Source organism: Numenius arquata, chromosome 5, assembly GCF_964106895.1.
Source record: "Numenius arquata chromosome 5, bNumArq3.hap1.1, whole genome shotgun sequence".
In the NCBI taxonomy this organism is placed as follows: Eukaryota; Metazoa; Chordata; class Aves; order Charadriiformes; family Scolopacidae; genus Numenius; species Numenius arquata.
In genome coordinates this window covers 4,319,493-4,345,214 of record NC_133580.1, presented here as the reverse complement: position 1 = coordinate 4,345,214, position 25,722 = coordinate 4,319,493, and the positions used below count along the sequence as shown (strand labels likewise).

At 50.1% G+C, this 25,722-nt stretch overlaps 1 protein-coding gene across 2 annotated transcripts in view; it reads right to left on the bottom strand.

The window, feature by feature from the left end:
- Positions 1-25,722, bottom strand: part of OPHN1 (oligophrenin 1) — a 63,743-nt gene that overhangs the window by 20,123 nt on the left and 17,898 nt on the right. For both annotated transcript variants that reach the window (XM_074147120.1, XM_074147121.1), the window contains exons 2-11: positions 21,391-21,486; positions 16,714-16,775; positions 15,126-15,197; positions 7,812-7,913; positions 6,675-6,785; positions 5,830-5,934; positions 4,702-4,831; positions 3,314-3,414; positions 1,089-1,180; positions 866-944 (exon numbers count right to left, since the gene is read on the bottom strand). In XM_074147120.1, coding sequence (XP_074003221.1) covers positions 866-944; positions 1,089-1,180; positions 3,314-3,414; positions 4,702-4,831; positions 5,830-5,934; positions 6,675-6,785; positions 7,812-7,913; positions 15,126-15,197; positions 16,714-16,775; positions 21,391-21,486 — 950 coding nt within the window. The remainder of the gene's footprint in view (positions 1-865; positions 945-1,088; positions 1,181-3,313; positions 3,415-4,701; positions 4,832-5,829; positions 5,935-6,674; positions 6,786-7,811; positions 7,914-15,125; positions 15,198-16,713; positions 16,776-21,390; positions 21,487-25,722) is intronic.

Sequence of the window (25,722 nt, the reverse complement as noted above, 5' to 3'; positions counted from 1 at the left end):
AAAACATGATGCAACGTGATTCAATATTTATTTTCAAAAGGAAATGCAGTACCCCATAAATCACCCGTAGCCAATCCCAAACAGTAAGACAATCTCCCAAAGGAATGTCATTTTATAATTAAGCAAGATAGCATTATCTACACAATAAATGAGTTTTTGATGACTTTCTACATTTCACCGGAACAACATATTTCTAGGAAATAGGTCTCCCAAAAACTGAAAGGAAACTTTGTCCTTTAAGCGCCCTGTAAAAACGGCAGCTGGACAGTCTGGCACGCAGGGGTTGTGGGGTTTTTGTTTGCTTGCTTGCTTTTGAAAATTTGAGTGTCAAGACATTCCTTCGTCCCATACAATTATACATCCTGTATTTTTTTAGTAACAATAAACAGCAGGTGTCATCCTTTATACGTAATAACACATCATGGAAACTGAGTGAGCCCCACACATCCCCTAAGTGACTGGCTGCCCAGCATGAGCACCCTGACCCTCCACACCGACCTGTGTCCTTTCCTGTTTAAATGAGGAGAAGTCTGCTACGGAGGGTGCTCGTGTCCCTTGTCCCTGCTCCCAGTCCCACCTCAGCACCAGCAACCACTAGGGAACGTACCAGAGGTTTAAAGGGGGAAAAACAAAACCCCCGTTGCAAGCTGTGCCACCAGTAGAACACCATGAAATCCCATTTCAGCTGTGAATGGGATTCCGATGAACCGATGCCCTGAATTACGGGTAAGCCCCAGCAGTGAAGCGCCAGCTGTAACAAGGAGCCTGCCAGAGCCTGTGTCACTGCTCTTCCCCGGGGCCTGCCAGCAGAGGACACTGCTCGGCAGCAAATTCACAGCCGTGTAGCAGCTCCCTGAACACTTACCGGCTCCTTCCCGTCCATGGCTTCCATCCACAGCCTTCGATTGGCTTCCGAGAGGGCCTGCAGTGTGATGGTCCCAGACCTGCGCAGAGTTCATCCAGGGACAGGCAGAAAAATGAAGCAAAAGTTGTTCTTAGTAAAAACTTTAGTAAACAGCGAAGAGCAATTTCATCCAGGTTTACAGGGTTTATCTGTTTGGAGGCCATTTGAATACTGATCATCTCACCTTTCATTAGTTTCAATGTCAAAACAGAACCTTTTGTCTATAGAGTCCGTCTTTCTCCTTACACAGGATTTCAGGGTCAGGTCTAAGGTGCCCTAGGAGAGAAAATGAAAGCCAAGGTTAGAAGAAAGAAACACAGGAGAAGATTTTGGGTTCCTGAGCACCCTTGGGCTACAGCCCAGCACAGTACTGCCTGTAGAACACCAGGCTCCCAGTGCATGCCCTGCCAATCTGATGGCATTGGTACCAGGAGCACAGATGGTCCTTCCTACCATCAACAAAGACAGGGATCAAAGGCTTTGTGAGCCAGGCTTCCTCTCCTCAGCCACTAAATGTTCTAGCCTTCATGGCACTACCCTGCAAACATGCGCTAAATATCTCAGCAACAAGCAATGTGCCCCTGCAGAGCAGGAACGCTGCTATAAACAAACCTCCTGAGACAGTTGCTTGGTCTTTGTGGCCAGGACCATGCTCGTCTGTCATCTGACACAGTTGGGTCCTAATTTTTATCAGGGCTGATCCATAGCATTCACGGTCCAAACAGCTTTACACAAAATATCTTGTAGAAAAGGAACATCAACTGACCAAATCTAGAGTAGGGGCACTCTGAAGAGAAGCCAGCACTGCTGTGCTCTGGCCCTTTGCTTTCATGCCCCTCCATTCCGCAGCAAGGTCATTTTGTACCATGGTCGTGAGATCTCCACGACTTTGTAGGAGCTCTGAAGAGACACTCAGAAGACCTTACATCCAACCAGACCCTTGGGTTGAGTGTGCAAACCTGGAACGTGTTCATCACCCCGACCGTCACCACCACCACATCTGCAAGACCTCTGGCAGAAGCAGATCAAGCAGATCCAGGACAGCCTGGTGGCCAGGAGAGCCTTCTCCAAGATTACAGCCAGCTTACACGTGATGATTATCTCCTGGCTGCGTTCATTGTGTGTGCTGGTTGGTTGGGGGTTTTAAGAGCACTCCTTGTAATTGTGGCATTTGAAGCTGTGTGGCCAGCTGTGACCTGAAGGTGCAGACTACCAGACTGCAAGAGTGTGGGAAGAGGACTAATTTACATTTTTACAAGCCCCTACCCTGCATTAATTGGCCTTACTAGACATGTTTACGGCACAGATGACAATAGATCTCTCCAGTCAATGTTTTGGACATTTCTTTGCCAAGGTCTCTGCCAAGGGCTTCCAAAAAATACATTTTATTTTATTGCTGCAGCGTGCAGAGGGCTGCCAAAGAACAGACCATGAGGTCACAAACTGGAGAACAGCACGCCTGACTGGGAAGTCCCTGGGGGACGTGGCTTCATGGCAGAGGAGGGTGGGTGGACTCAGCTGGACGCAGTTGCTGTACTCTGAGCCACAGTCCGTCATCCACGCCTGCATCCTTACCCCTCCTCTGTCACCCCAAGGAACTGCAGGGAACTCCCAGACGCATCACTCACTGGTGAAAAACAAAGCATTTTGCGAAAGAAGCAGTTCCCCAAACCTTTGCCTTACTGCAGGTCAGAGCTGCAACTGCTGCCCTCTCCTCCTCTCCTAGCACCAGTCCCGCTCACACGTCACCAGTTCTGAGAACAGAAATCAAAATCACAAACCAGGGACTGCGCAAACATGCAAAGGCAGAGAAATACTGCTTTTGGAAGCCCTCATCTAATAACTCAAGTAATTCGAGTACTCGCAATCACTGCCAGAGGCCTGTGGGCAAACCAGGCTGCAGGTTCACCACCCATTTGCATGGATAAATATAAAAATTAGCCTGTCTAGAAAGGCAGAAATTTCACACTAGACCAAACTTGCAAGTCACCGCTGCTCGAATAACGCTCACATTACACAAACCCGCGTCTCTGCTGCCAAACCCTGCAGGGCTTCGGGTCATTTGGGACAGAGGGAGGTGAAACTGCTCTTCACAGAGGTGTCTCCTTCAGGTTGCATCAAACCACCAGCCTGTGCGGCCAGGCAGGGAGGGGACACGAAGCCCACCCCTCTGCTCTGTGGCCAGGAGCCCTTCCACAGCGGCGGCGTTGGGACCAACCCACTGTCAGCACGTCTTAAGGACTGGCGCTGCCAGATGACTGCCCCCGACAGCGGGGCTGGCCTCTGCTGCCCTGGACGTGGCATTTGTATGTTTGTTTGCTCAAGGAAAGAGATGACGTGGGCGGATTGAAGGTGAGATCTGATGGCTGGGTCAATATTTGCAGACATCCCTCCAAGAAACCAACTCACTTGCTTAGCTCCAGGCTTCTGGTCTATGGGCGTCATCCGCAAGGTTTTTGCCTCCTTTTCATACTGGCAGTAGTATTTCACCCAGGAGATGCCCAGCGCCCCTGCGGAAAGATATGGGAAACTGGAGTCAGAGGTGGCACCTTAGTTGGACGCATGGCCAGCATTTCCCACATGTCCATGCTTCTCTGGGGACAGACACCGCTGGGCCTGTGGGGACACCTCCCTTGCCAGCAAGAGCCAGGAGGAGGAGGAGGAGGAGAGGAGCACAGGGTGGCAGCCACCTCCATTGCCCTCCCAAAACGCCGCTGGTGAAAGGGCGTTTGTGGGACTCTGGTTGCGAGCCAAGCTGGTTTGGCCAAGTCCAGCCAAGACCTACACTGGCAGGATCCTACGTGTCTTGAATGCTTGTTTCACACAGACACCACTATTTTTTCCTGTTGATGAAAACTTGGCAGTAAAGACAACAGCATCTTTTAAAAACACTCTAAAGTTCCTACTTACATCACACTAGATTTATTGTCACTTTCCTTTGTTTTCTTACCTGAACCCCTTTATAAGAAATACTTAAATTGATATTTTTTTCTGTATTTTTTTTTTTTTAAGTTGCAGTGTCAGGAGGAGCAACTTTCTTCATACTCAATTTATAGAGGAAACATAAACAGAGGCACCAAACAGGCACTGGTATGCAGGAACATGCAACATTTGTTTGTGGTCTATAATTAGTCTGTGTGTTTTTTCTTAAAAGCAGGATAAACGTACATACAAATATATGTATAAACACATTTGTATATACAATCCAAAAATTAGCTGCTCACAAAGTTATCTGTAGGCTCAGAGGCCACAGCTCTGCATACCGGCTTTTGTCCCCGAAGTGTTCATGCTTGCGTGGAAAGCTATAATAAGTATTTATAAAAGACTGAATTTGGTTTGATTCGATTCCGCACGGAATCACAACAAGTTTCGCTCTCGGCAGCTTATCTCTCATTGCTCTTAACACTTGAACTGTGCTCAGATGCCCTCGGAGACACTGCGAGAGGGAAGCTGGGCAAGACACCAGATTCATTCTGATAAAACCCAGCCAAGGTGCAATCTGCCAGAGCTCCGGTCTCTCCAGCGCTACAACAGAGTAATAAATCTCATCTAATTTGAGCGCAGGGCAATTAGCTCCTTGCTTACACGGCTCATGTAACCCGGAGAAAGCTGTGTGCCACCGTGGAGAAAGCTGGCAGCTGAAGCTGCCGGTGATTCCCCGGGCACTGGCGGGTGGTGCTGCCCTGTGTGGCACAGCCCGTGGCGATGCCACGGCTAAAGCTGGCCTGGCCACAGGAGCCGAGCAGCCCAGGCTTACACGTTCTTTAACGCGTTCAGGTGCATATAAAAGCCATTACATTTCTCCTGAGTGTACAGATAGCCCTCAATGGTCGGCTGCCCAGGTAGCTTGCAGGTCAGGGGAGCTTCCTTCATCCTCTTCTTCAGGTCTTCCAGCTCCTCCCGCGTGCTGGAAAAGTGATTCCTTGTCTGTTAAGAGAAAACAAAAAGAAGCACGTTGGAACATGAGCAAAGGGAAAACTTCAGGTATTTCTGGTGAAATTTTAGGTGCTCTGGCAGAAAAGAATTGGTCCCCAACGTACAAAATGTGGAAGCCACTCCACAAATTCACATGAAAATTCCAGCTAAAAGAACAGTTGGACTCCTAGAGATGCTTGAAGAGACAAGGTTTAACATACCGTACGTGGCAATGGTGTTGAGGAGTCATGACTGGGAGGATACTTTTTCTTTCAATAAAAGAAACTTAGCACGTTTTAAGGCTAGGTGGAGCAGAAGGAAGCACCTAAACTCCTCTTCGCACCATTGTTTAAGTAACAGGCGTATTCTTCTACAAAACTAGGGCGTTGATTCCTCAAAAGATCACGCTACGCTGCTTGGCATGAAAGAATTTTTAAAGAGTCACATCAACACAGGGTACGAAATCAAGGCATTTTTACAGAACACCACTCAGACCAATTAATGAGCCAGCAGCAAACTCAGCTCGGCACAGATTTATGGCTGTTGTTCCACGGGAGTGAGGACCAGCCATGAAATACTGAGGATAAAAGAAACAGGACACACAGATATTTTAGACCATGAGTATATTTAGCCAGTGGAGGAGCCTACCAAAGCATGTAGTGAGCCGATACCACTAAGATCAAAATTGGAGGCCTTTTTAGAAGACACGTACAATTTTGATAGAATTTCTGAAGAAATTCTCAGGCTTGTTTATGCACAAAGTTAAACTATACACTGGAAATAGCTCCTTCTGGATGGAGAAAAACACTGTAATAACACCTGCAGACTCTCTTGTGCAGGACGGGAGAAAATACATGTGAACTGAGAAGGAAATAACTTTATCTGCACCTCCCACAATGTAAACACGGACAGTCTGTGTTGCGTGGAAAAGCCTTGCCACCAGAGGCGTTTAAATACAAATGAGAATAGAAGTCACATGCAAAAAATACTTCAGCTGGGCAGGAACTCACATTCTGGAGGCTGAGCTGAAGCTGCTGTTTATAAGGGAGGAAATCCTGCGTGAGCTCAACTGTCAGGTTGTTGTAAGTAAAGAGGCTGTGGAGAAAAGCCAGCACCTGCAAAGGAGTGAAAGGACACAGATTAAAATTCCCTTCTATATTTCTAATCAGAGGAAAGATAGACAAGAAGTTGGGTTTCAGAAATTTCATACACAAATTTATTTTTTTTTTCTTACAATTTTGGAGTGATGCAAATCTTGGTATGACTTATCCACCACAACATCCCTAAACCCCAAGTCTACCACCCACGCATGTGTCTTAATAAAACACACCCGAAATGAAAGACCCTGCTGGGAGAATAAGAGCAGATCTGCAGATTGCTTGTCCGTGAGACCTACACGATCCCATGCTCAACGGCATCTGGTTCCAGGATAAATCCACCCACCCAGGGCAGGGTCCCTGTACACAGCCACGAGCTGGTCCCACTACAGCCTGTGCCATGGCAGGTAAGCAGACCAGATAACAACTCTCTCCCTCTGAACACAGCTAATATTTATCAAGCACGACGTGTCCAAGATAATTCATAACAAGATCTCTAGCTACCCACAGCATCCAGCCTGTTCCTCAGAATCGATTTACAGACACGAGAAACAAGTTTGTGGCTTCACGGTGCTCCAGCAAACACCACTAAGGCTGTTAAGTTGCAGCAATCCCAGTGTGCAACGTTAACTCCTGCTCCATCACAAGACTCCCCAGGACCGAATCCAACCTGGTAGCTCATTCTTTCCTCCCACTGTTAGCAAGTCAGCATATCTGAACATCAAACAAAGATGCCTGAAAGAAAAGGAAGCTCCTACCGGTTCAACAATACTGAATTTCTTGCTTTCTTGTACTTCCTGGATCTGGTACACATACTCGAGGGAGGACTCAAAGAAATTGTGTCTCTCTTTGTCAACCTGAAGGTCAGCCTGGAAGAAAGAGGGAGAGGTGAAAGAAATAAATACATCACATCTAGCTTGACAATATTTGCCTAGCATTTGTCTGTCAACCCACAAATAGTTTTGTCCTCACTTAAGAAAAAGCCTGCCAAAGGTGTCCCACCCAGGTTTTCAACACTTTGCATGGAACCAGAAGACTGGAATGCTGGCCACTCTTCTCAGGTCTGGCCTTTTCTAGCACTCTTTCATTTATGGATCCAGAACCTCACTCCCCTCCGCAAGGAGGCTTTCCAAAAGCATATTTCTTATGTTAGCATAAGCTCCTTCTCCACCCACAGCCCCTGCAATGGTGAGGAGGACAAGGCCACTATCATGATCCTCTCGCCTGACTCCTGCTGCGAGCTGAAACCAGCAATTCCAGAGCTGCAGCACCAGGTAGAACAACGTGGTATGCCATGTTACCACAGCTTGCACAGATTTTGCCTTGCAAAGATGCTCGTAGGTTGATCTGAGAACTGGTTTGACAGATCTGATTTGATCCAACTACTCTGATGTGGGCTGGAACAGCTGGGGCTTTCCATTCTTGTTGCAACATGTTTGGTGGCAGCATCAGCTCGAAGGAGCACCATCCCTCCTCTGCCTGCTGCTCACTGCCACCCTGGGCCTGCTGCCACAATTAGCCCCCCAAACCCCAGGAGATAGGCAGGAAACTAGGCTGGCAAAAATAAAAATAACCAGTTGTTTTTCAGCCAGATTAGTTCCCCAAGCCAGTTCAAAGGGTGGCCAATCCCCAGCTGTGCCAGCGTAACTGGTCACTGCCCTCTATTATAAGGGTGAGAACAAGAGATGGCAATGCTTAAAGCTGCTTGGCACTTTATGGTGAACTATCATCTTGATGTGCCTGGTCTCATCCGTTTGAATAGGCTTTAGATAGATTTAATTGCTTATCAATTTCAACTGGTTACTGAAAGGGATGATTCCCCTCCCCCCTTTTTAAGATCTAGAGCAGCTAGTGGTGTTGATTTTGGACCCAGCTGAAGAAAACTCCATACACACCTCCTGTAATTGGGATTCCTTCTTTTTGGAAGACAAATGCAAATGGCGATCCAGCATAGAATAAAACTTCTCACCATCCTTCTCAAACTTTTTCTTTCTTTCCTGTAGGTGCAAGAGTTGAAGCATAACAAGGTATTGGCATTTTCCAGATAAGAACATGCAACAATGTGGGAGGGAAGTCATCGTCTCTTTATTAACAGCGGTGGAAAGAGAGATGACAAACCTTGCAGGCAAAGCTTACACAAGTTCTACTGCGTAGTGCCCAGCCCAAATGCAGCCCAGCGGAACACTGCCTCAAACATAGCTGTTTTACAACGCACAATGTGAAGATTTCACCTCTTGGAGGTCCCATGCGGATGGGCTGGTTCTTATTGACTTATTGTACACCTTAAACACTACCACAGGTGTGCAAACACAAAGCATGGACTGATTTTTTAAGAAAAAAAGACTGTGAAGGAAGCATTATAACAAAAAGAGTTGTTGGCACTGGTAAACCTGAAAGGGGAAATGTCTATAAAGAGAGCAAAAGGAGACACTTGAGAATGAAACCCAGAGAGAACACAGGGAGAAGCTGAGCTGAGGACCAGGCTGCTTGCTTATGCCTTAAAATAGCTGTAAAACCACAGAAGACTGTGGCAATCAAGAAACAACCATGAGTAGAAGCCAGGTTGACAAATACCCACATTAGGTGATAACTGAGCCATCAGTGATTGCTGAGAGGCAGTTATATTGCTAAAATAAGAAAATTTCAGCCTGGAAGCAGCTTCAATGTCAGGTGCAAGTAGCTGAGGACTAATGTATATATACTACAGGGTATGTATATGATGCCCAAATCCTCTGTCTAGTGTTTGAAAGCTCAAGAAAGTGGAAAGCAGAGTTTGAAAATCCCCACCTTCTGTGGAATTAGTGGTATCTTTCAAGAATGATCTCCTAAAAGCCCTGAAATCCTGTTCTCTCGCCCCGATTCAGAAAATTCCTGAATAAGCCAACACGAATGCCACCCCGAAACAGAGCAGATGGCCTCTGCCAGACTGGTGGCTGTTAGTTATTACCCTCATGAATTCAGTAGCGACTGCAAAGTTTGAAGCTGCATTTCCTAAATAAAGTCCTTTCTCTTTCTTTAGTCAGTTCTCCTGCCGGGAAGTTTTGCTTCCCCATTCCACTTGCACAGATTATCCAGTCTGTCTAACGGGGCGTCCTACACAGTGGATGCCTGGGGGCTCCCCAAACTGGTACTTTGGCTGAGCACAGTTAGCCCCCGCCTAACCCTCTGCTTTCTTCTCAGCATCTCACTCGTAGCGGCTACCACTGTATTCCCTCTGGAAGAAGAAAGGTTATTTTCTGGTGGGCGCACGCAGGGAGACACTCGTAGGTTGGTTGTTGGAGCACATGATGCTTGCACAGGTCCCCGTGTTACCCATCATGGGAAGCATCTGTCAGAGAAGGGCAAAGGCTCTCACATTTAACAGGCCATTTTGGCCTTTACTGCAGAAGGCACTCAGGCTCGTGTTGGTGGACACCAGTTCCTTAGAGGCTCCTCAGATAAAGGGCGGACAAGCGTTATTGCCAGCTGTCTTCCTAGGAAAAGGATTTCTCACCCCATAAGAGAGTCCTGTTTCTCTAATCCTGTGTGAAAGCACAATTACCATGGAAAAATGCAGTAACGCCTGCAGAGGCACCAACTCAAATATCCCTGCTTATATTTAACTGTCTGGAGTAGGGCAGGCTTAGACCAGCAAACCTTTTTACCCCAGCAATTACACCTACCGCCCTACAGAGACCCTGTAACCACAAGACCCCTGAAGAGGAGTATATCTTCTGGTACCATCCTCTGCAATATCAGGGATACTGCAACGCCCCGTTAGCAAATTCAGGGCCTCCGAATAAAAAGAGATCCAGCCATCAAATCCAGAGGAGCAGAGTCGTCCCAGGGTGAATGCGAATTTAAGCAGCGCTGCAGCTGCGGAGCCGATGCCAGGAAGGACTGTCAAAACAAAACACCACCCTCGTGACTAACACCACCCCTGATAAGTAAATCCAAACCCGGAGAAGCAAAAGCATTTGGGAAGCAGCGATTACCGCGTCTGTAAGGTCACACTTCTGCATTGTCTGCCTGTGCCATGAGATGCCATGTCTAACACAGCCAGGAACCAAGGCTTGTTTTCATTTCTCTAACGAGGAGTCACCAAACCCCAAGGCCACAGAAGTGCGGTAAAACTCAGCTGCACTGAGAGCAATGCCCCAGTGATGGCAAGCCAGCTCCAAGCCCAAGCAACAAGAGCTCAGCAATCCCCACGGAGGTGGCACACAGAGCTGGTCTCTGAGATGGTGCCAGTCCCACTCTGTCCCACAGACGAGGGGGGACCCACAGGCGAGCAGCTGAAGGTGCAGCAGGAGAGGGGCTGAAGGATGCTCCAGCACTCGGGACATCACTCCAGGCGTCCTGTCCTGTCCTGCCTCTGGACGCTGGCGAGCAGCACACACAGGGTGGCTCAGCTGTCCCCACCCTGGTGGAGTGGCCATGAGGGATGGCAGCCACGCTCCAGCCCAGAGCAGGGACCAACTTCTCCCACACTCTGCCGTCCAGCTGGGTGGCTGCTTGTCTGCCCCAGGAGCTGGGGGAAAGAGCAGGGCAAGGGGGAAGGGAGCTGCTGCCCACCAGAGCCTGCTGCCACCATGGCTGGGCACCGTGGGCAGGGGGATGTGTCTCTGGATGCAGCAGCCTGGGACTCAATGGCTCCCACCGTGATGAGCATCTCATCCCCAGGAGAGGCAACGTCACTGTGGGTGGCTGTGGTGCCTGTACAGGCAGCCACAGGACCACGAACCCACAGGGAGACCACAGGCTGTGGGTGGCTGTAGTGCCTCTTCAGACGGCTGCAGGACCACGAGCCTGTGGCCACAGGGAGACCACAAACTGGGACCCGCACAGAAGCTCTGCCACCAGCTCGCATGGGCAGTGCCCTGCAGGAAGACACAGCCCATCCTGTGGCAGAGGGACATCTCTGCAGCAGAAAAGAGAGGTGACAAGAAACAAGAAGCCCTGGGGGAGTAATGGAAGAGCTTTTTCTGCAGGAAGAGCTTGGAGGTAAGACAGCAACTCCTTCAGGGAGCATCTCCTCCACCAGCTCCTGTGGATGGGCAGGGGCACATGGCCGTGCCAGGGGTGCCAAGCACCAAGCTCTCCCTGGGGATCAAGGGGATGAGGAACGACAGCCGAGATGGACACTGGTGTGTGGAGCAGGGCTCACTCCTGCAGGACAACTGCTGCCATGCGGAAAGCAGAGCAGCGTGGAATGGCATTTTTGGCCACTAGAAGGGGACTTGCCAATCACTTCCCACTCTGGCTAATTAACATATAACTGCAAAGCAGAAGGATGAACTACAAATCCCTCCTGACAGTCAAGCCAAGGCTTCTAACAGCTTGCTGGCTGCTGAGCAGAGCAAGCCAAGACAAAAAACAACACAAAAAACCCACCCAGACTGAAGCACAATCTGGAAACATAAGCACAAATTAGTTCCTCATGAATATTCAGAAAAGGACAGCAGTACCTTCCCATTAAGATTTGCCAAGTCCAAGAAGCCACCCAACTTTCATTTATTCGCTCACCAAGAGAAACCGAGGCGATTTCACCCAAAACACAGGCAGAGTCCTGCGCAGTGAAGGAGGGTGCTCTCTTCGAAAGAGAGCTCATTCAGCTCTCTAAGCTTCAGCACATGCTGCTTTAACCAGAAATGAGCAGGAGAAGCTCATTCGTTCCCACCGAAGCTGAGAGGGTGCAGAGACAGGACAAAGTGGCCAAAGGGATATTCCACACCACGGACATCACGCTCGGTATAGAAATGGGGGCTGGCTGGGGGCCAGGGATCTGCAATCGCTGCTTGGGATGGGATGGGCAATTGATCATCGGGTGGTGAGCAATTGTATTGCATCACTTACTTTGTATATTCTTTTACCATCGTTATTATTTTTGCTTCTATTACTGCTGTATTAAACTGTCTTTATCTCAACCCATGAGGGTATTTTTTTAACTTTTTCTCTCTTCTCCCTACCCTACTTGGGGAGGAGCGAATGGCGGCGTGGTCCTAGTTGCTGGCTGGGGTTAAACCACAACAGTAGTAAACATTCCTCCAGCAGCTTACAATGAGTCCAAACAAGTTTTTCCCCCTCTTTTTTTTTTTTTTTTTGCTTTGTGTTTTCCTCTTTGTTTTGGTTTTTTTTTTTTAATAAAAAAGTTGTCTCCTTCCAAGTGGAATTGGAATGAAACTTCTCCTATTCAAATCCTCCTAAACTTAATGACTGCAGCAAGGCTCTTAACGAAAGTAACCCACCCCAGAGGAGAGCTCGCCTGCAGGGTGTGAGTTGAAAGCCAAGGGCTTTCCCGGGAGGCTGCCGGCGGGACAGGGAATGAGGGACAGGCACCCTCTCTATCTGAGGGTCCCGCAGCAGCACCTTGAGCTCAGCCCCAGCCCCCTCGAAGGGGTCTGTCCTGTGAGAGGGAGAGGAGAGATTTTCCTTGGGCTGCTGCAGCGCTGCATCTGCTGCAGCACACACCCATCACTCTGCCGCACAGCTCTGTAGATCAAGAGGAACTGCTAATTAACAGGAGGGCTAATTAACACTGTGCTCATTCGGGGATTCAGGCTACGATCAGTCCTACCGTCCTGCTTCACGTTCCCATTTGCGGTGAGCACATCCTTCTAATTACCTCTCCTTCCCCTGCAAATCAAGAACTCCACCACCCCACACGCTACGAGTTCGCAGCCTGCGTGGACCGAGCCCGCAGCGTAGCCTCCATGAATACGATCTAATGTGAAATGGAAAAAAAATAGACCACTCCACGCACTCTCTCCCTTAAGCGATGCCTGCATCTCCCTGATACCATCCGTGCCCTCGATTACGCCGGTTCCTTTACACGTGCCCCAAATCAGTGCTGCACCCCCAGCCACAAACTCTACAGCTTTCGAGCAGAATAAGGTTCCGTGGCCAGGGCTGAGAAATGGGTCAGCTCGGGAGATCCCAGATCCTCTGCTTTTACTTTTTATGGCTACACAAAGATTTACTAACAAGTCACGAGCGATGATCCCATGGATCCGAGGCTAGCAGGGGAAGGTGGCTGGAGTGGGGTGGCTGCAGCGGGTCCTAGTGACACCCCGGGGGCTCCCCTGCATGGGAGGATGCCATCTGACCGAGGAGACTCCATTCATCCCTGGGAAAACGGGTTAATGCAGACTCAGATGTCTTAGTCAGACTGACTGGCTGCGCTCCAGCCAGAGTCATCACAAAGACCCAATTCAAAGCCTCTTCCTATCTGGCTTCAGCATCTTGCAGAGAGAACAGAAAACATCTCACAGGAGGCGACTCTGCCAAAATATGGGAAACGAAGCAGAGGGCACAAATTCTCTGTGTCATGTCTCTGGTCTGCGCCACAGCCTGGCCCCAGCCTCTCTCCCCCTGGTGTAAATCAGGAAGGATCTACTCGGGTGATGCCAGCCAGTGGAGGCACAGCAGAAAGGGAGAGGGACAGAGAGCCGTTGTGAGGAGCCCTCATTTGTATTTCACGCCTTCTGCCGGGGGATGCGAATGACCCGGAGGAGCTCTGCAGGCTGGCAAGTGAAGGAAGGCTTTGTGCCCGAGGCGATACCCAGAGGATGCAGCCCAGTGGGAACGGGGCCAGCAGCGTAACACAGGCAAGTCAGGGAAGCATCAGAGGTGAGGGCAAGGCTCTGGAGCGGGCTGGGGCTCGCTCCAAAACTCACACCCCCTTAAGGCTGCAGGGAAGTGGTGGAGAAAGCGTTACCTCCCTGTGCATCCCCTGTCAGTGTGGGGGCACCTGCAATCATGGTGGGGTGCAAATTGCTCCCCTGCGAGCTCCTGAGTGCCAGCACTTCTGCTGGGCCCTGGCAGAGCCCTCTTCTCACCAAGGAAGGGCCATAAGCTCCCAGGTGAACCCGTGCCAGCACTCGGAACCATCAGCTGCTGAGGCTACAGAACCAACCGTGCTGAGACACGTGCCTGTCACCAGGCACCGGCCAGCTCCACAGCAGGAGGCAGGGTATGTGACCCCGGCGCGGGAGGTGGCACAGCTCTCTGGACCATAAACTAAGTAATCCTTACACACCTGAAAGGCTACTTGAGAAGAAAACAGCCTGAAGGACACTTTAATACTGTCATCTTAACATTTGCAGACTGTCGCCCTCTTGACTTAAGTGTTCCATAAACACAGAGGGGAAAATAAGCTTGACCTTGTCCCCATGACTCCTTCCCCATGACTCTTCTCTAAACCTGTGCTGGCCCTACTGTTCATACAGACAGATCAAACAGGAGGGAGTTTTCTCTCAGCCCTGGGCATGTCCACGTGTTCCTAACACAGAGGTCTGCTGTAAAATCCGTCAGTGAGGAGGTGAGGCAGAGCTTCCCCCAGCCCAGGACCGATGGCCGTTGCCACTGCTTTCACCGTGCGGCTTCTTGGAGTGGTGTTCTACACACACAGTCGGGCAGGGGGATTCTGAAGGGCAGGATGGTAATCAAGTATCGTTTCTCAAATCCTGTATTTATTAAACGTCAAAGACTCCAGATGGGCTGGGCTGAATCCAAGCCCCAAGTGTTCTCCAAAACATCTCCATTTCTGAGCTGGTTCAGAGCCAGCCCCATTTCAAGCTGCCGCCGAGTAACGTGGAACCTGGATTTCTTGATAGCAGACAAGGGAAAAATAATCTTTTCTGCTCAACATGTGCAGGATTTGCTTTTTACAGTTTGTTTCTTTAAAAGTTTGGTCCATCTGAAAGGCTCATTAGATGCTTTATTTAAATATTTCATAACAAAAGCCCTACGATTATAATCGAGCTCTGACTGCCGGCCTCTGCTGCTCTCTCTCCCTCCTGCTCTAACATACGCTAATCCGAGGAAAATATTTTATTCTCGATAGCACTGAATGAACAAAAGGGAGAAGAGAGAAAGAAGCAAGGAGTATCTCCTGATCACCGGGTGAAACAAGCACTCCTCCTCGCTCAGGACGGAGACAGAGCTGGAATTAGGCCAGAAGAGAACTCAAAGAATTCAGGAAAAGGTTTTGGAGCCTCTTATGATTGAAAAATCAGACTAAAAGTCACAGCACAGACCCTCTCTTGCCAGCAGCTGAAAGCCGGCATTAAATGAGGAAGTTTCTGAAAGCATGAAGTCAAAATGTAATACAACAATTGTTTACCTTTTAAAAACAACAACAAAAGAGAAAAAGGAAAAAAAAAATTGAATTCAAACATAATAATACAAAACAAATCTGTTTAAATTTAAAACAAAAAAACAAGCCTTACCTTGGTGAACCCTATTTGCTCCTTCCGAAAGTTTTCCAAAGGTTTGATCAGCAGATCGCTAGCGTTCTGCACCTACAGCGCAAAGAAAGAAACAGTTTAATTACAGGACGCAGATTAATTTTCTCCTAGATAGAGACTGAACAGGGCCAGGAGCCAAGAATTCCTAGATTTTAATGCCTCTGACTGCAAACTTGTTCTCTGGCTGTAGATGCAGTCATTTAACTCATCCATACCCACTTTTCCCTGCGTGTAATACACAGAAAACCTCAGTCATGACACATGAGGCTTTGGGGACATCCTGTAGATGACAGTCAGGTTTCCCCCAGCCTGCTACCTTCCTGGCACTGCTGTGCAGTGAGCCATTGCCCTCTGCCTGAAACGCTGCGTTACTCCCATCAAACCCTGGGCACCAGTCTGCCGGAGCAGCAGCCCTCAGGTAATTTAAAGCTGGTCAACCTGGTGAGAGTGTGAAACCTTCTGAGTGAGCTACTGTAAAGAGACCGGTCCTGCAAGTGGAGGGCAAAAAAACCCTAAAAGATTTATAAAAGTTGGACAGCATCCCTAAAATGATCCCTGAAATGATCCCTTCCACCCACTTACCCACTGAAACAAGGAGCCATTGTACCGTGCATGTAATTAATAAAGAAATATCTTGCTGCTTTCCTCCAGCCTCTTACTGGTTTCCTCCCGGTCCCTGCCTGCCTGCGGACCCTCAGAGCGGACGGTGGCGTCCCGCCGGCACAGCCACCCCTGCGGTGCTGGCCCAGGCAGCAGCCTGGCACAGGCTCTCACTGCTGCACGAGGCAGAGGAAAGCAGAGCCAAGCAGCACATTCCTGGCATGCTGTAAAAGCTCTCTACCAAGCCTAACCTTCGTGTTTTTCCTGGAATTAGGAGTGAAACGGGAAGCCAACACTCGCTCTGGAGAGGCGGAGGGCACAACGCAGCGGGAGACCGAAGGCAGCGCATCACCCTGCGGGAGCTGTGCTGGCAAGGACAGGGACACAGGGGGACCTGTGTGCTCGCGCCCAGCAAAAATGAAGATAAAAATACACTTTGCTTCTTATTCTTTAGCAGTTTGTTTCATCACAAAACCAGCTTGTTACCAGCTCAGGCACACCTGGCTCTGCGGAGCAAACTGGCTGCAGATGGCAGGGCCCTGGGGCTCCATGACTGCCTGGCATGAGGAGAGGTGCTGGACACTGCGTGGGACAACCTCTCCCCCTCCCTGCCCAGCACCTCCCCTTGGCTGCTCAGGGCACCCCATGGTTGCACCGTGGACCAGATGTGGTAAAAAGCACAACCATAGAATCATAGAATGGTTCGGGTTGGAAGGGATCATCGAGTTCCAACCCCCCTGCCCTGGGCAGGGACACCTCCCACTACACCAGGTTGCTCAAAGCCCCATCCAACCTGGCCTTGAACCCCTCCAGGGATGGGGCATCCACAACTTCTCTGGGTAACGTCCTGGTGCTCCCAGCTTCCCTCCCATAGGAAGCTTCACACCAAGCTACATGGTGCCGCTTGGCTGTGATTTAGCATTTAAACATTGCGACGAGGTAGTGATTACCAGAGAACAGATCATCTTACCATCATGGACCTCTCCAGCTCTACCTCGTGGAGCAGCTCTGCAAACTCCTTAAAGGATTCGGCTGTAAAGAAAAGAAGAGGCTGGTCAGTGGAACTGGGATGTGGCACTGGGGTATGGGACACACATCGGGGTACCCGAATCTGGCAGCAACCCCAGCATCGCTGTCTAAAGGCTTGCTGAAGGTAGAGAAGAGGTGGCCCCTTTTGGCAGACACTGAGTTAGGCCAGGCCATCGCTAAATGCTAGCCACGAGGGGTATTTATTTATGCACTGGGAGAGAAGGGCCTCCTGCCCGGAATAATGAAGGAGATAACGCCCTGGGAAGGGAAGACAATGTTAATTAGCTTTCATTAGGAATTGTACTGCAAAGCTGATAAGGGAGGTGGCAGAGAAAGAGCAAACAAGGGGAAGGGGCAGCCGCTGGCACCAGGGACCACAGCAGGATGGGCTCTGTCCTGCCTGGACCATTGCTGACAGTGCCAGAATGGGCCAAGTACCTCTGCCTGAGCTGGGAAGAGCTGCAGGTGCTTTCTAGGACCAAGACAAGTCTGTAAAATGAAAACAGCCCAGAATCATAAAGATTACGTTCAGCGACACGAAGCACAAAGTCCGTGTACCTAGGAAGGAAAGGCAGCAGGTGTAGAAATGTTCATAGACGTTGACACCACTACCCAAAATGTTAAAAATTAAACAGAAATATCTCATTGATCCGCACTTTTCTGGGAGTCCAACTACAACAAAAACAACACGAAACCTTTCCTTGAACAAACTGAAACAATAAGGTTTATTTAGCCTGGGGAACAAAAAGAGACTAGGTAGGCGTAGTTGACTCTCCCCACACCTACAGGGTTACCACCAAGAGGGAGCATTCAGCCCTTCTCTCTGCCCACCGAAGAACCACACGGGATGGGGCTGAATTTGTAGCAGGGAAGAAAACCTCTCTCACCAGAAGAGCACTCAGAGCACTGAAATGAGGAGCACTGCAAAAGTCTCGGTTCTCCGGGAGGCTGTAAGACAAGGCTGGGCCAACATCTGCCTACGCATTTAGCGTGGCTGTGTGCTGAACGCCTGCGGGGAATGATCTGATTGCCCCACTGTACCTGGGAACTACCTGGGAATTAGCTGGGAGAGGTTCCCACAGTGCCGCTCATCACCTCCCAGCTATGGGAGCAGCATCCTGCTCGGCTCTCAGCCGGTCCTGCTCGGAGCAGCGCTGGGGACAGGTCCCGGCGGCTCCACGCTCACCCTGCCATTGCCATGTGGAAAGCACAGAATGGCTTGATTTGTAAAATTTAGAGGAGTTCCTTGTGCTTGTGGTTCAGACCCTGCCCTCGCTGCAAAGCATGCAGAGGCGCTTGACCGCTGCTAAGCAATTTAAAAACTGCCTGAAAATGAACCAAAGAACCTCAGAAGCGCCCGGCTGACACCAGAGCTCTTGGCATGGCAGGGGTAACGCAGGAGGAAACAAATCAGGCGTCTAGCGAGGCACATACAGCAACAGCTCATCCCACAGAGAAGGGGAGAGGATGCATTTGTGCTCTGCAAGCTGAGCACGCTCTCCCCTCATCCATAGGCGGTACCTTAGGAGAAGGACCTGTCCTTCTGCTAAAAACCAGCTATAATGCTGCTGCCCAGCCAGCGAGTATGAGCTTCCAGTGTTAGAGGATTCACTCTGCAGTTGCTGAGACAGACACAAAAGGGGAAAAACCACAGCCTCGTGACACAGTCCCTCAAGCTGGCATCATCAAAATGTAACCTTCTTGATGAGTCAGTAACTTCTGAGTTCTCTTTCAGAGAGAGGGCTTCAGAGCCCGGCACATGCGATGTCCTAATAGTTTATTATGCTCGACCACAGGGCCGACACGCTGACTTTCACTGTGGTTACTCAGGACGGTGTTAAACCTGAAGCGAGCACAGACACCGGGAGCCCAAGCCAGGAAAGGAATTATCACGGGGAGAAAGAGGATCCAGCTCTGAACTTAGAGGAAAAATATCAGTGCCTAAAATTTTCACTAGATGTTGGGTTTTTTTTTCTTCCTCTACAGGAAGAGTCCAGGCACACATTTCCTGGCTGCAGTTGTACAGCAACCCACCGAATTTGTCCTTGCACCACAAACACATGGCTCAGGCTACACCCCGCTGCCAAACCAGTGGTGCCCAGGAGCACCAGAGTAGACCCACGCTGCTGGCCTGTGTCAATGCTTGGAAACCCTTGCAGAGCGGAGCAGGGTGGCAACCACTGCCTGTCACCCCTGGGAGTGACTAGCAGGCCACGGCCAGGAGCATCAGCTGTTTAAAAGCAGGATTTCAGGTTCCCGTGCATGGGAGGGAGAAACACTCCATCTGATTTCATTATCATAGAATCATAGAATGGTTTGGGTTGGAAGGGACCTTAAAGATCATCCAGTTCCAACCCCCCTGCCCTGGGCAGGGACACCTCCCACCAGACCAGGTGCTCAAAGCCCCATCCAACTTGGCCTTGAACCCCTCCAGGGATGGGGCATCCACAACTTCTCTGGGCAACCTGTGCCAGTGCCTCACCACGCTCACAGCAAAGAATTTCTTCCTAATATCTAATTTAAATCTCCCCGTAAATTACTCCATTCATCTCTGGAGGAGCTGCTGATTTGGGTCCCACGTGGGTGACCGGCACAGGGACTGCAGCTGCTGTGTAACGCGGGTGCGTCTGTCACAATTAACGTCCCCGGGGGCAAAGCACTGCTCGCGACAGACAACATCAACCCAGCGTCTGTGTCCTGACTCCCACTTGCAGTGTTCAAAGCCACCACCCGACGTGCAGGGGTGTCAGCCTGCTCTCTGCCTACATAAAAAGAGAGAAGCACACCATTAGTTATATTTACAGATCAAACACGTTCCCTGAAGTACTATAAGAAGTGCTTGTGAATGTTTTCCTTCATTGCCATATCCTGCACATCAAATGAGCTCCTACGCTCCCACGCAGATCTCTGGCACCCTTGCAGGAGATGGAAGCTGCTACGGAGATGTCAACGCCCTGCTGCTGTTTTGGGGATGTAGGCGCCGCGGGGTTTGGGGCAGGAGGAGGAACACAGCTCACCATGAACCTCATCTTGAAAAAGCAACGCAAATAATCCCCAACAAAAACAGAAGTAGGGAAACTTGCTCCTTTCACCACGGAGTGTTTTTACATTTGCTGCGATCTCTCCCTGCTCTCCTCTGCCCACGATCCCCCCATTCAACCTCGGCTGTTTCCAGAGGTTCTTCCTCGCCCACCGAGTGCCATGGCCACACCGCAGCGGCTCATCGCCCCGGCTCACCACCACCCACGACCGGCACATGGGTGCAGGACATTGGAGCTTTGTCCCTTCCAGCCGAGAAGAGGGACGCTCCTTTCCTTGGGCGGCTGTTTGCTTCAGATCCCTCTGCTCCCAGGAGAGGCATTTATATGACAACGATTTCCCCTCCCTTATTCAGATGAGTTTGGAAACGCAGTACCTCTATCGCCATTAGACTCGGACGCTGACTCATTTCCAGCGGGTTTCACCTAGAGACTTTCCATAAAGGAAACCAGATTTTTGAAGGGCAAGCTGCAATCTGCTTTAAATTGCTTTAAATAAAATAACCCAAAGAACAGACTTTACTTCCTTCCCCTTTCAGCGATGGCCGAGAGACCTGACATCAGCAGTGTTACACTTGCAGCCGCTCTTCAACCACAGCCTGACAAAAGCTTTGGGTTTTGTTCTTTTTTTCCCCCCTTTTTTTCCCCCCCTGTTCAGCCCCCAGGAACAGCCTGGCTAACGCCCTGTGCCCTCCACCACGGGCAGCCCCATCCCCTCAGCCCAGGCAGGACCCCCCCCCCCGAGTTTTGTCCCATGGGGACATGTCAACCCTTGGGGGACTGAAGGATTTTCTGCTGTGCCTCCTGCTGGCTGCCACCACCGCAGCACCCACACACCGACCATTCAACACTAGCCCAGCCAAGAGCGGGATTAATTTGAAAAGCACTGAGTTTAGGGCATTTAGGCCATTCAGTTTAGTTCCCGGGGTGCAGCTGGCAGCTGTGTAATCTGCAAAGTTGTTGCACCGGGCTGGCATGGGACATAAAATGGCTTCAGGACTGCTAATCCCCAAACAGATGTGCGGGGAGTAGAACGACACTGGTGCCACAGGCTTCCCTGCCGCGAAGGCAGAGACCGGCGATTATTTTCCAAACAATGCGACATCCAGCAATTCATTTTTCCAGGCAGTTTGCAGACCTGCTCCCTTTTTCAGGGCAGTGAAGGGGCCACTTTGTTTTTGTAAGGCATTTTCAGCGGAGCAGAGGCAACTTTAGGAGCAGCACTTGCCTGGATCCGGAGACGTGGCCGATGCTCAGCACCACACATGTTCCCACTCCACCTGCAGCACTGGGAAATGGGACTTGCTGGGAGGCCAGCGCTGCACCGCCATCCTCCCCAGAGCCTGGCAGCACAGAGCAGGGCTGGAGCCGTGGAAAACCTCCACAAATTATCCGCTGAATTAGGAATGTGAAACTCTACCCGTGAAAGTTCAACTTTGTAAAATACGCTATGGAATAGCTGACTGGCATCCGAGGAACCCGGCTCCTGAGGATGTTTAAAAACCATCAGGGCAGGCAAATTCCCAAAGGAGAGACTTTCTCAGTTACTGAAAATTTGCATCAAAAAGAAGAAAACTTACCAATATTGATCTCATCATCCGTTAGTGTGTCACCAATGAAGTCGAACTGAAAGGACTGCAAAGTCTGGGAGAATTTCTGTACTGCCGACGAGTAACCTGGAAAAGGACAGAGCAATAAGGTTGTGTATTTTTGCAATTGTTTTGCAAAGTCTTAGAAATTTAGTCTGAATGGAACAAAACTATAGTGAGGTGGTTAGAAAAATCATAGAATCATAGAATTGTCTAGGTTGGAAGGGACCTTTAAGATCATCTAGTCCAACCATCAACCTAACTCTGATAAAAACCATCACTAAACCATGTCACTAAGCACTATGTCAACCTGTCTTTTAAATACCTCCAGGGATGGTGCCTCAACCACTTCCCTGGGCAGCCCATTCCAATGCTTAATAACCCCTTCAGTGTAAAAATGTTTCCTAATATCCAATCTGAACCTCCCCTGGCGCAACTTGAAGCCATTTCCTTTTGTCCCGTCGCCTGTGACTTGGGAGAAGAGACTGACCCCCGCCTCTCTACACCCTCCTTTCAGGCGGTTGTACAGCCATCACGAATCCACAGCCATCATGAATTTAAGCACTTCAGAAAGTGTTGCAAAGTTAATATCCATTAGAGGCTGCAGAGAGCATTTGGTTTGGTTTGTTTTTCTTTCTCGGCGTTGTTGAAAATGCTTCTGCAATACTAATGGATGCACTGAATCGTACAAAGGGCCGATCAATAGCCTCACGTCCTGCTCTGTACGGAAGGAGACACCAACTCATTTCCCCTGCAGGAAAAGACACGGCTTCAGATGAAGTAGATGTCCCCAGTGCCACACACGCACCAGCACAGCTCCTCGGAGCAGGGAGGCTGTCAGACAGGCTTCTCGCTGTTCGTAGTAATTCATTATACGGGAGAAAAATGTGTAGAGTCAGAAAATAAACGTGGGGAGAAAGACAGGACCCAAAATAACTGCCCCTCTTTAGGGGGTCACAGACACAAACAGGCCCTCAGAGAAGTCTGACGGTGCCGTGAGCCAGAGGGCTCAAGCTGTGCTGGGCAGAGCGGCTGCAGATGGCCCTGGGACCCGCTCCTGGCCCGTCGCTGAAGAAACCTTCAGTCTCGAAGCAAAGACACTTCCTGATGGTGGCTGGTAGCTCAGCCCAAATTATTTTTGGACTTTCCAGAGAAGTTTGGAGCCAAAAGGATCCTTTGTTGTCTCTGCATCCTGGTGCGGCTGCTTCGCGGCTTCGTCAGTGGCTCCGTTGTCGTGAAGGCGGCTGCTGAGACTGGCAGAGGAACCGCGGCCGGGACGGGGCAGTGACAACGCAGCAGACCCCAACGCCGAAATCACCCACCTAGTGACAGCTGTGACAGCCATAGGTAACGCTTTACCCCAGGAAAAAAACAGTCCTTCTCCCACATCTTCCTGCACAAACTTAAAATACTTTTTTTTTTGGGGGGGGGGGTTAGTTTTTCTCCAACAGCAAATACCCGAGATACAAACAGAAGGAGGTTGAACTTGCCTGACCTTAGGGAATAGGATGTGGAAAATAAAACGAAAGCAAAGGAATAATATTATACGTTGATTTCACAGAATCACAGAATCTTCTAGGTTGGAAGGGACCTTCAAGATCATCTTGTCCAACCATCAACCTAACTGACAAAAATAAACACCCACAAAACAACAAAATGCAACACCATCACTAAACCATGTCTCCCAGCACCACGTCAACCTGTCTTTTGAACACTTCCAGGGATGGTGCCTCAACCACCTCCCTGGGCAGCCCATTCCAATGTCTGATAACCCTTTCAGTGAAAAATTTTTTTCCTAATATCCAGCCTGAACCTCCCCTGGCACAACTTGAGGCCGTTTCCTCTAGTCCTGTCGCCTGTCACTTGGGAGAAGAGACCGACCCCCACCGCTCTACACCCTCCTTTCAGGGAGCTGTAGAGAGCAAGAAGGTCTCCCCTCAGCCTCCTTTTCTCCAGGCTGAACACCCCCAGCTCCCTCAGCCTCTCCTCATAAGACTTGTGCTCCAGACCCCTCACCAGCTCCGTTGCCCTTCTCTGGACCCGCTCCAGCACCTCGATGTCTTTTTTGTGGTAGGGGGCCCAAAACTGGACACAGCCCTCGAGGTGGGGATTTATGTTGCTGTTTTCCCTAATTTTGGACTCCAGCACAGCGGTGGGCTGGATTCCTCTGTGGGGGTGCACCGGAGGCGGCGCTTTCTGAAATTCAGGAAGCTGGGAGTGTGGAAGACGTGAGTGCACGGGAGTGAACGTGCAACCAGCTCCCCCCCCCCTGCTTGGGCAAACCAGGGGAAAGATTGCTCTAACAGCACAATTCTGTGTACATGGATCGTGTGTTTTGTTTTGTTGGTTTTTTTTTTAATTTGTCTATTTGTTTAAAAAATAAGACAAGAACCATCACTTTTGGCATCAGCTGTAAGAATCTGGGGGGAACTAACAGCCAAAAATGAGGCGTGAATTAGTCAAGAGGCACCCCCCTGCATTTCTAGCCTAAGGAAAATGGTGATCTGGGTGTATTTTTGTTTGTTCTTTTCCACTGTAGACTCAGTGACAAAAGAACTTATCACCACAGGGGCAAACACGGGGTTTTCCAAAACACTGCTGTGAAGGGGAGAGAAAAATTGGACAACATTGAATTGGACGTTGGGAAAAGGAACCAAATGGCCCGTGTGGGATCCCAGCAGGTCCCCAGACTGCTCTTCTTCCCCTGTCCCTAGGTCAGGAGCATCCCAGTGATCCCCAGCCCTCCCCAAGCAATGGTGGCATGTGGGGACAGCCAGGTCCCCATCCCGGGGAGGAGGGTGGCCTCGAAGCGCACACAATCCCCGCTTTCCCCTCAAAAGCTTCGTTCAGCAGTTTCCTCCGACGGGTCAAACCTTCACTCCTGAATGGGCAGATTCAGGCCTGAATGTGGCTATTTAAGCACAGCTGCCGGCGGGGGGGGGGGGGGTAGGAGGGAGGGGAGCTGAGAGACCGTAAATGGGTGAACTCCAGCACAGAATGATGTCATTGATTTGATGGAAAACCTCAGCAAATAATTCACTCTCAGTCCCCGCAGCATTCGCTTCAGGCTGGGGCCGGAGGCTCTCATTGAGCTGTCGCTCAGGGGAATCTTTGTCCCCTTGCAAACGCTCATCGTCATCCCTGGATGCTGCTGATGGCCCTTGCCCAGCCTCTCCTCATGCTTCAGCTACATTTATTAGTGGGTGAACTTCAATCACCCCCTTTAAATGTCCCTGAGCAGCCCCTCTGAAAGCCAGTGGCACCTGAGACGGCTCCTTGCATCCCACCTTCCCAAACCTCCACTGGATCCATCATCGCCCCTGCCTGCCCCAGCTGGTGTCTGTCCCTCTCTCTGGTGTTCGTCTGTCTCCTTCCAGCGGCTGCGTGTGTCCCTGTGAGTACAAATCCCGCTGTACGGGACAGAGGGTTCGCAAGCACCGTTTTTCCATCGCGTGTGTCAGCGCAGCGTTTAGCCTCAGCATTGGAGGAACGGTCCTTGGCGAGCTGCTTGCCTTTTGGGTTTTATAGAAACAGGGGGTAGGGAAAGAGCAGAGAAGGGTTCGGGAAAGCCAAACACAATAAATTTTAATCTGAAAAAAAGAAACGGTATAGTTGATTGAAGTTACATTTTCCTTTCAAAATGTTGTCTAGCCTGAAAGCTTATTTTCCAACTTTCTAGCTGAAGGAAATTCAGGTGGACGTGCTAGAAACCACATCTCACATTAGGTTAAGAGTGAAAAAAACAATGAGAGCCCCTTCATTAGCCCAGCGCTGTTTGGTTTCGCTTGGGACAAGGAATTTTTTTCATTTTGGGGAGCCATCCTCATCCTCACCTTCAGCAAAGTCGGGTGTAGGAAGCCCTGGTTGCGAGCAGTGACCGTGTGCCTTCACCCCACCGTGCCACCGTGCCAGCCAGAGCTAATGGCTGCTGAAGGTGGCAGCCATCCCTGGTGTCCCACATTGAGGTGACAGCCACCAGGGACATACCTCGTGCGGCCAGGACAAGATGACAGCCACCAAGGACACCCTTGGGGTGGCTGGGGCAGTTGCCCGGCACCATGTGCAGACCCCACCATAGGAATACAACTGTGGAAGATGCAGGGTTAGGAAAGGAGAGGACATGCTGGAGGGAGAGCCAGAGCTGCAAACGCCTGGCGTGGCTCCTGAGGAGCGTTTAATGGAAACCAGACTCCTACGGACCAACGTGACTCGTCCTTGCACACGTACAGAGCCTTGGCTGAACACCGGCTTCTGACAAATCCTATATATACACACCGGACGGACAGCGTGGGGTATTGCTGTGGTATTATGCGTGTTATAATG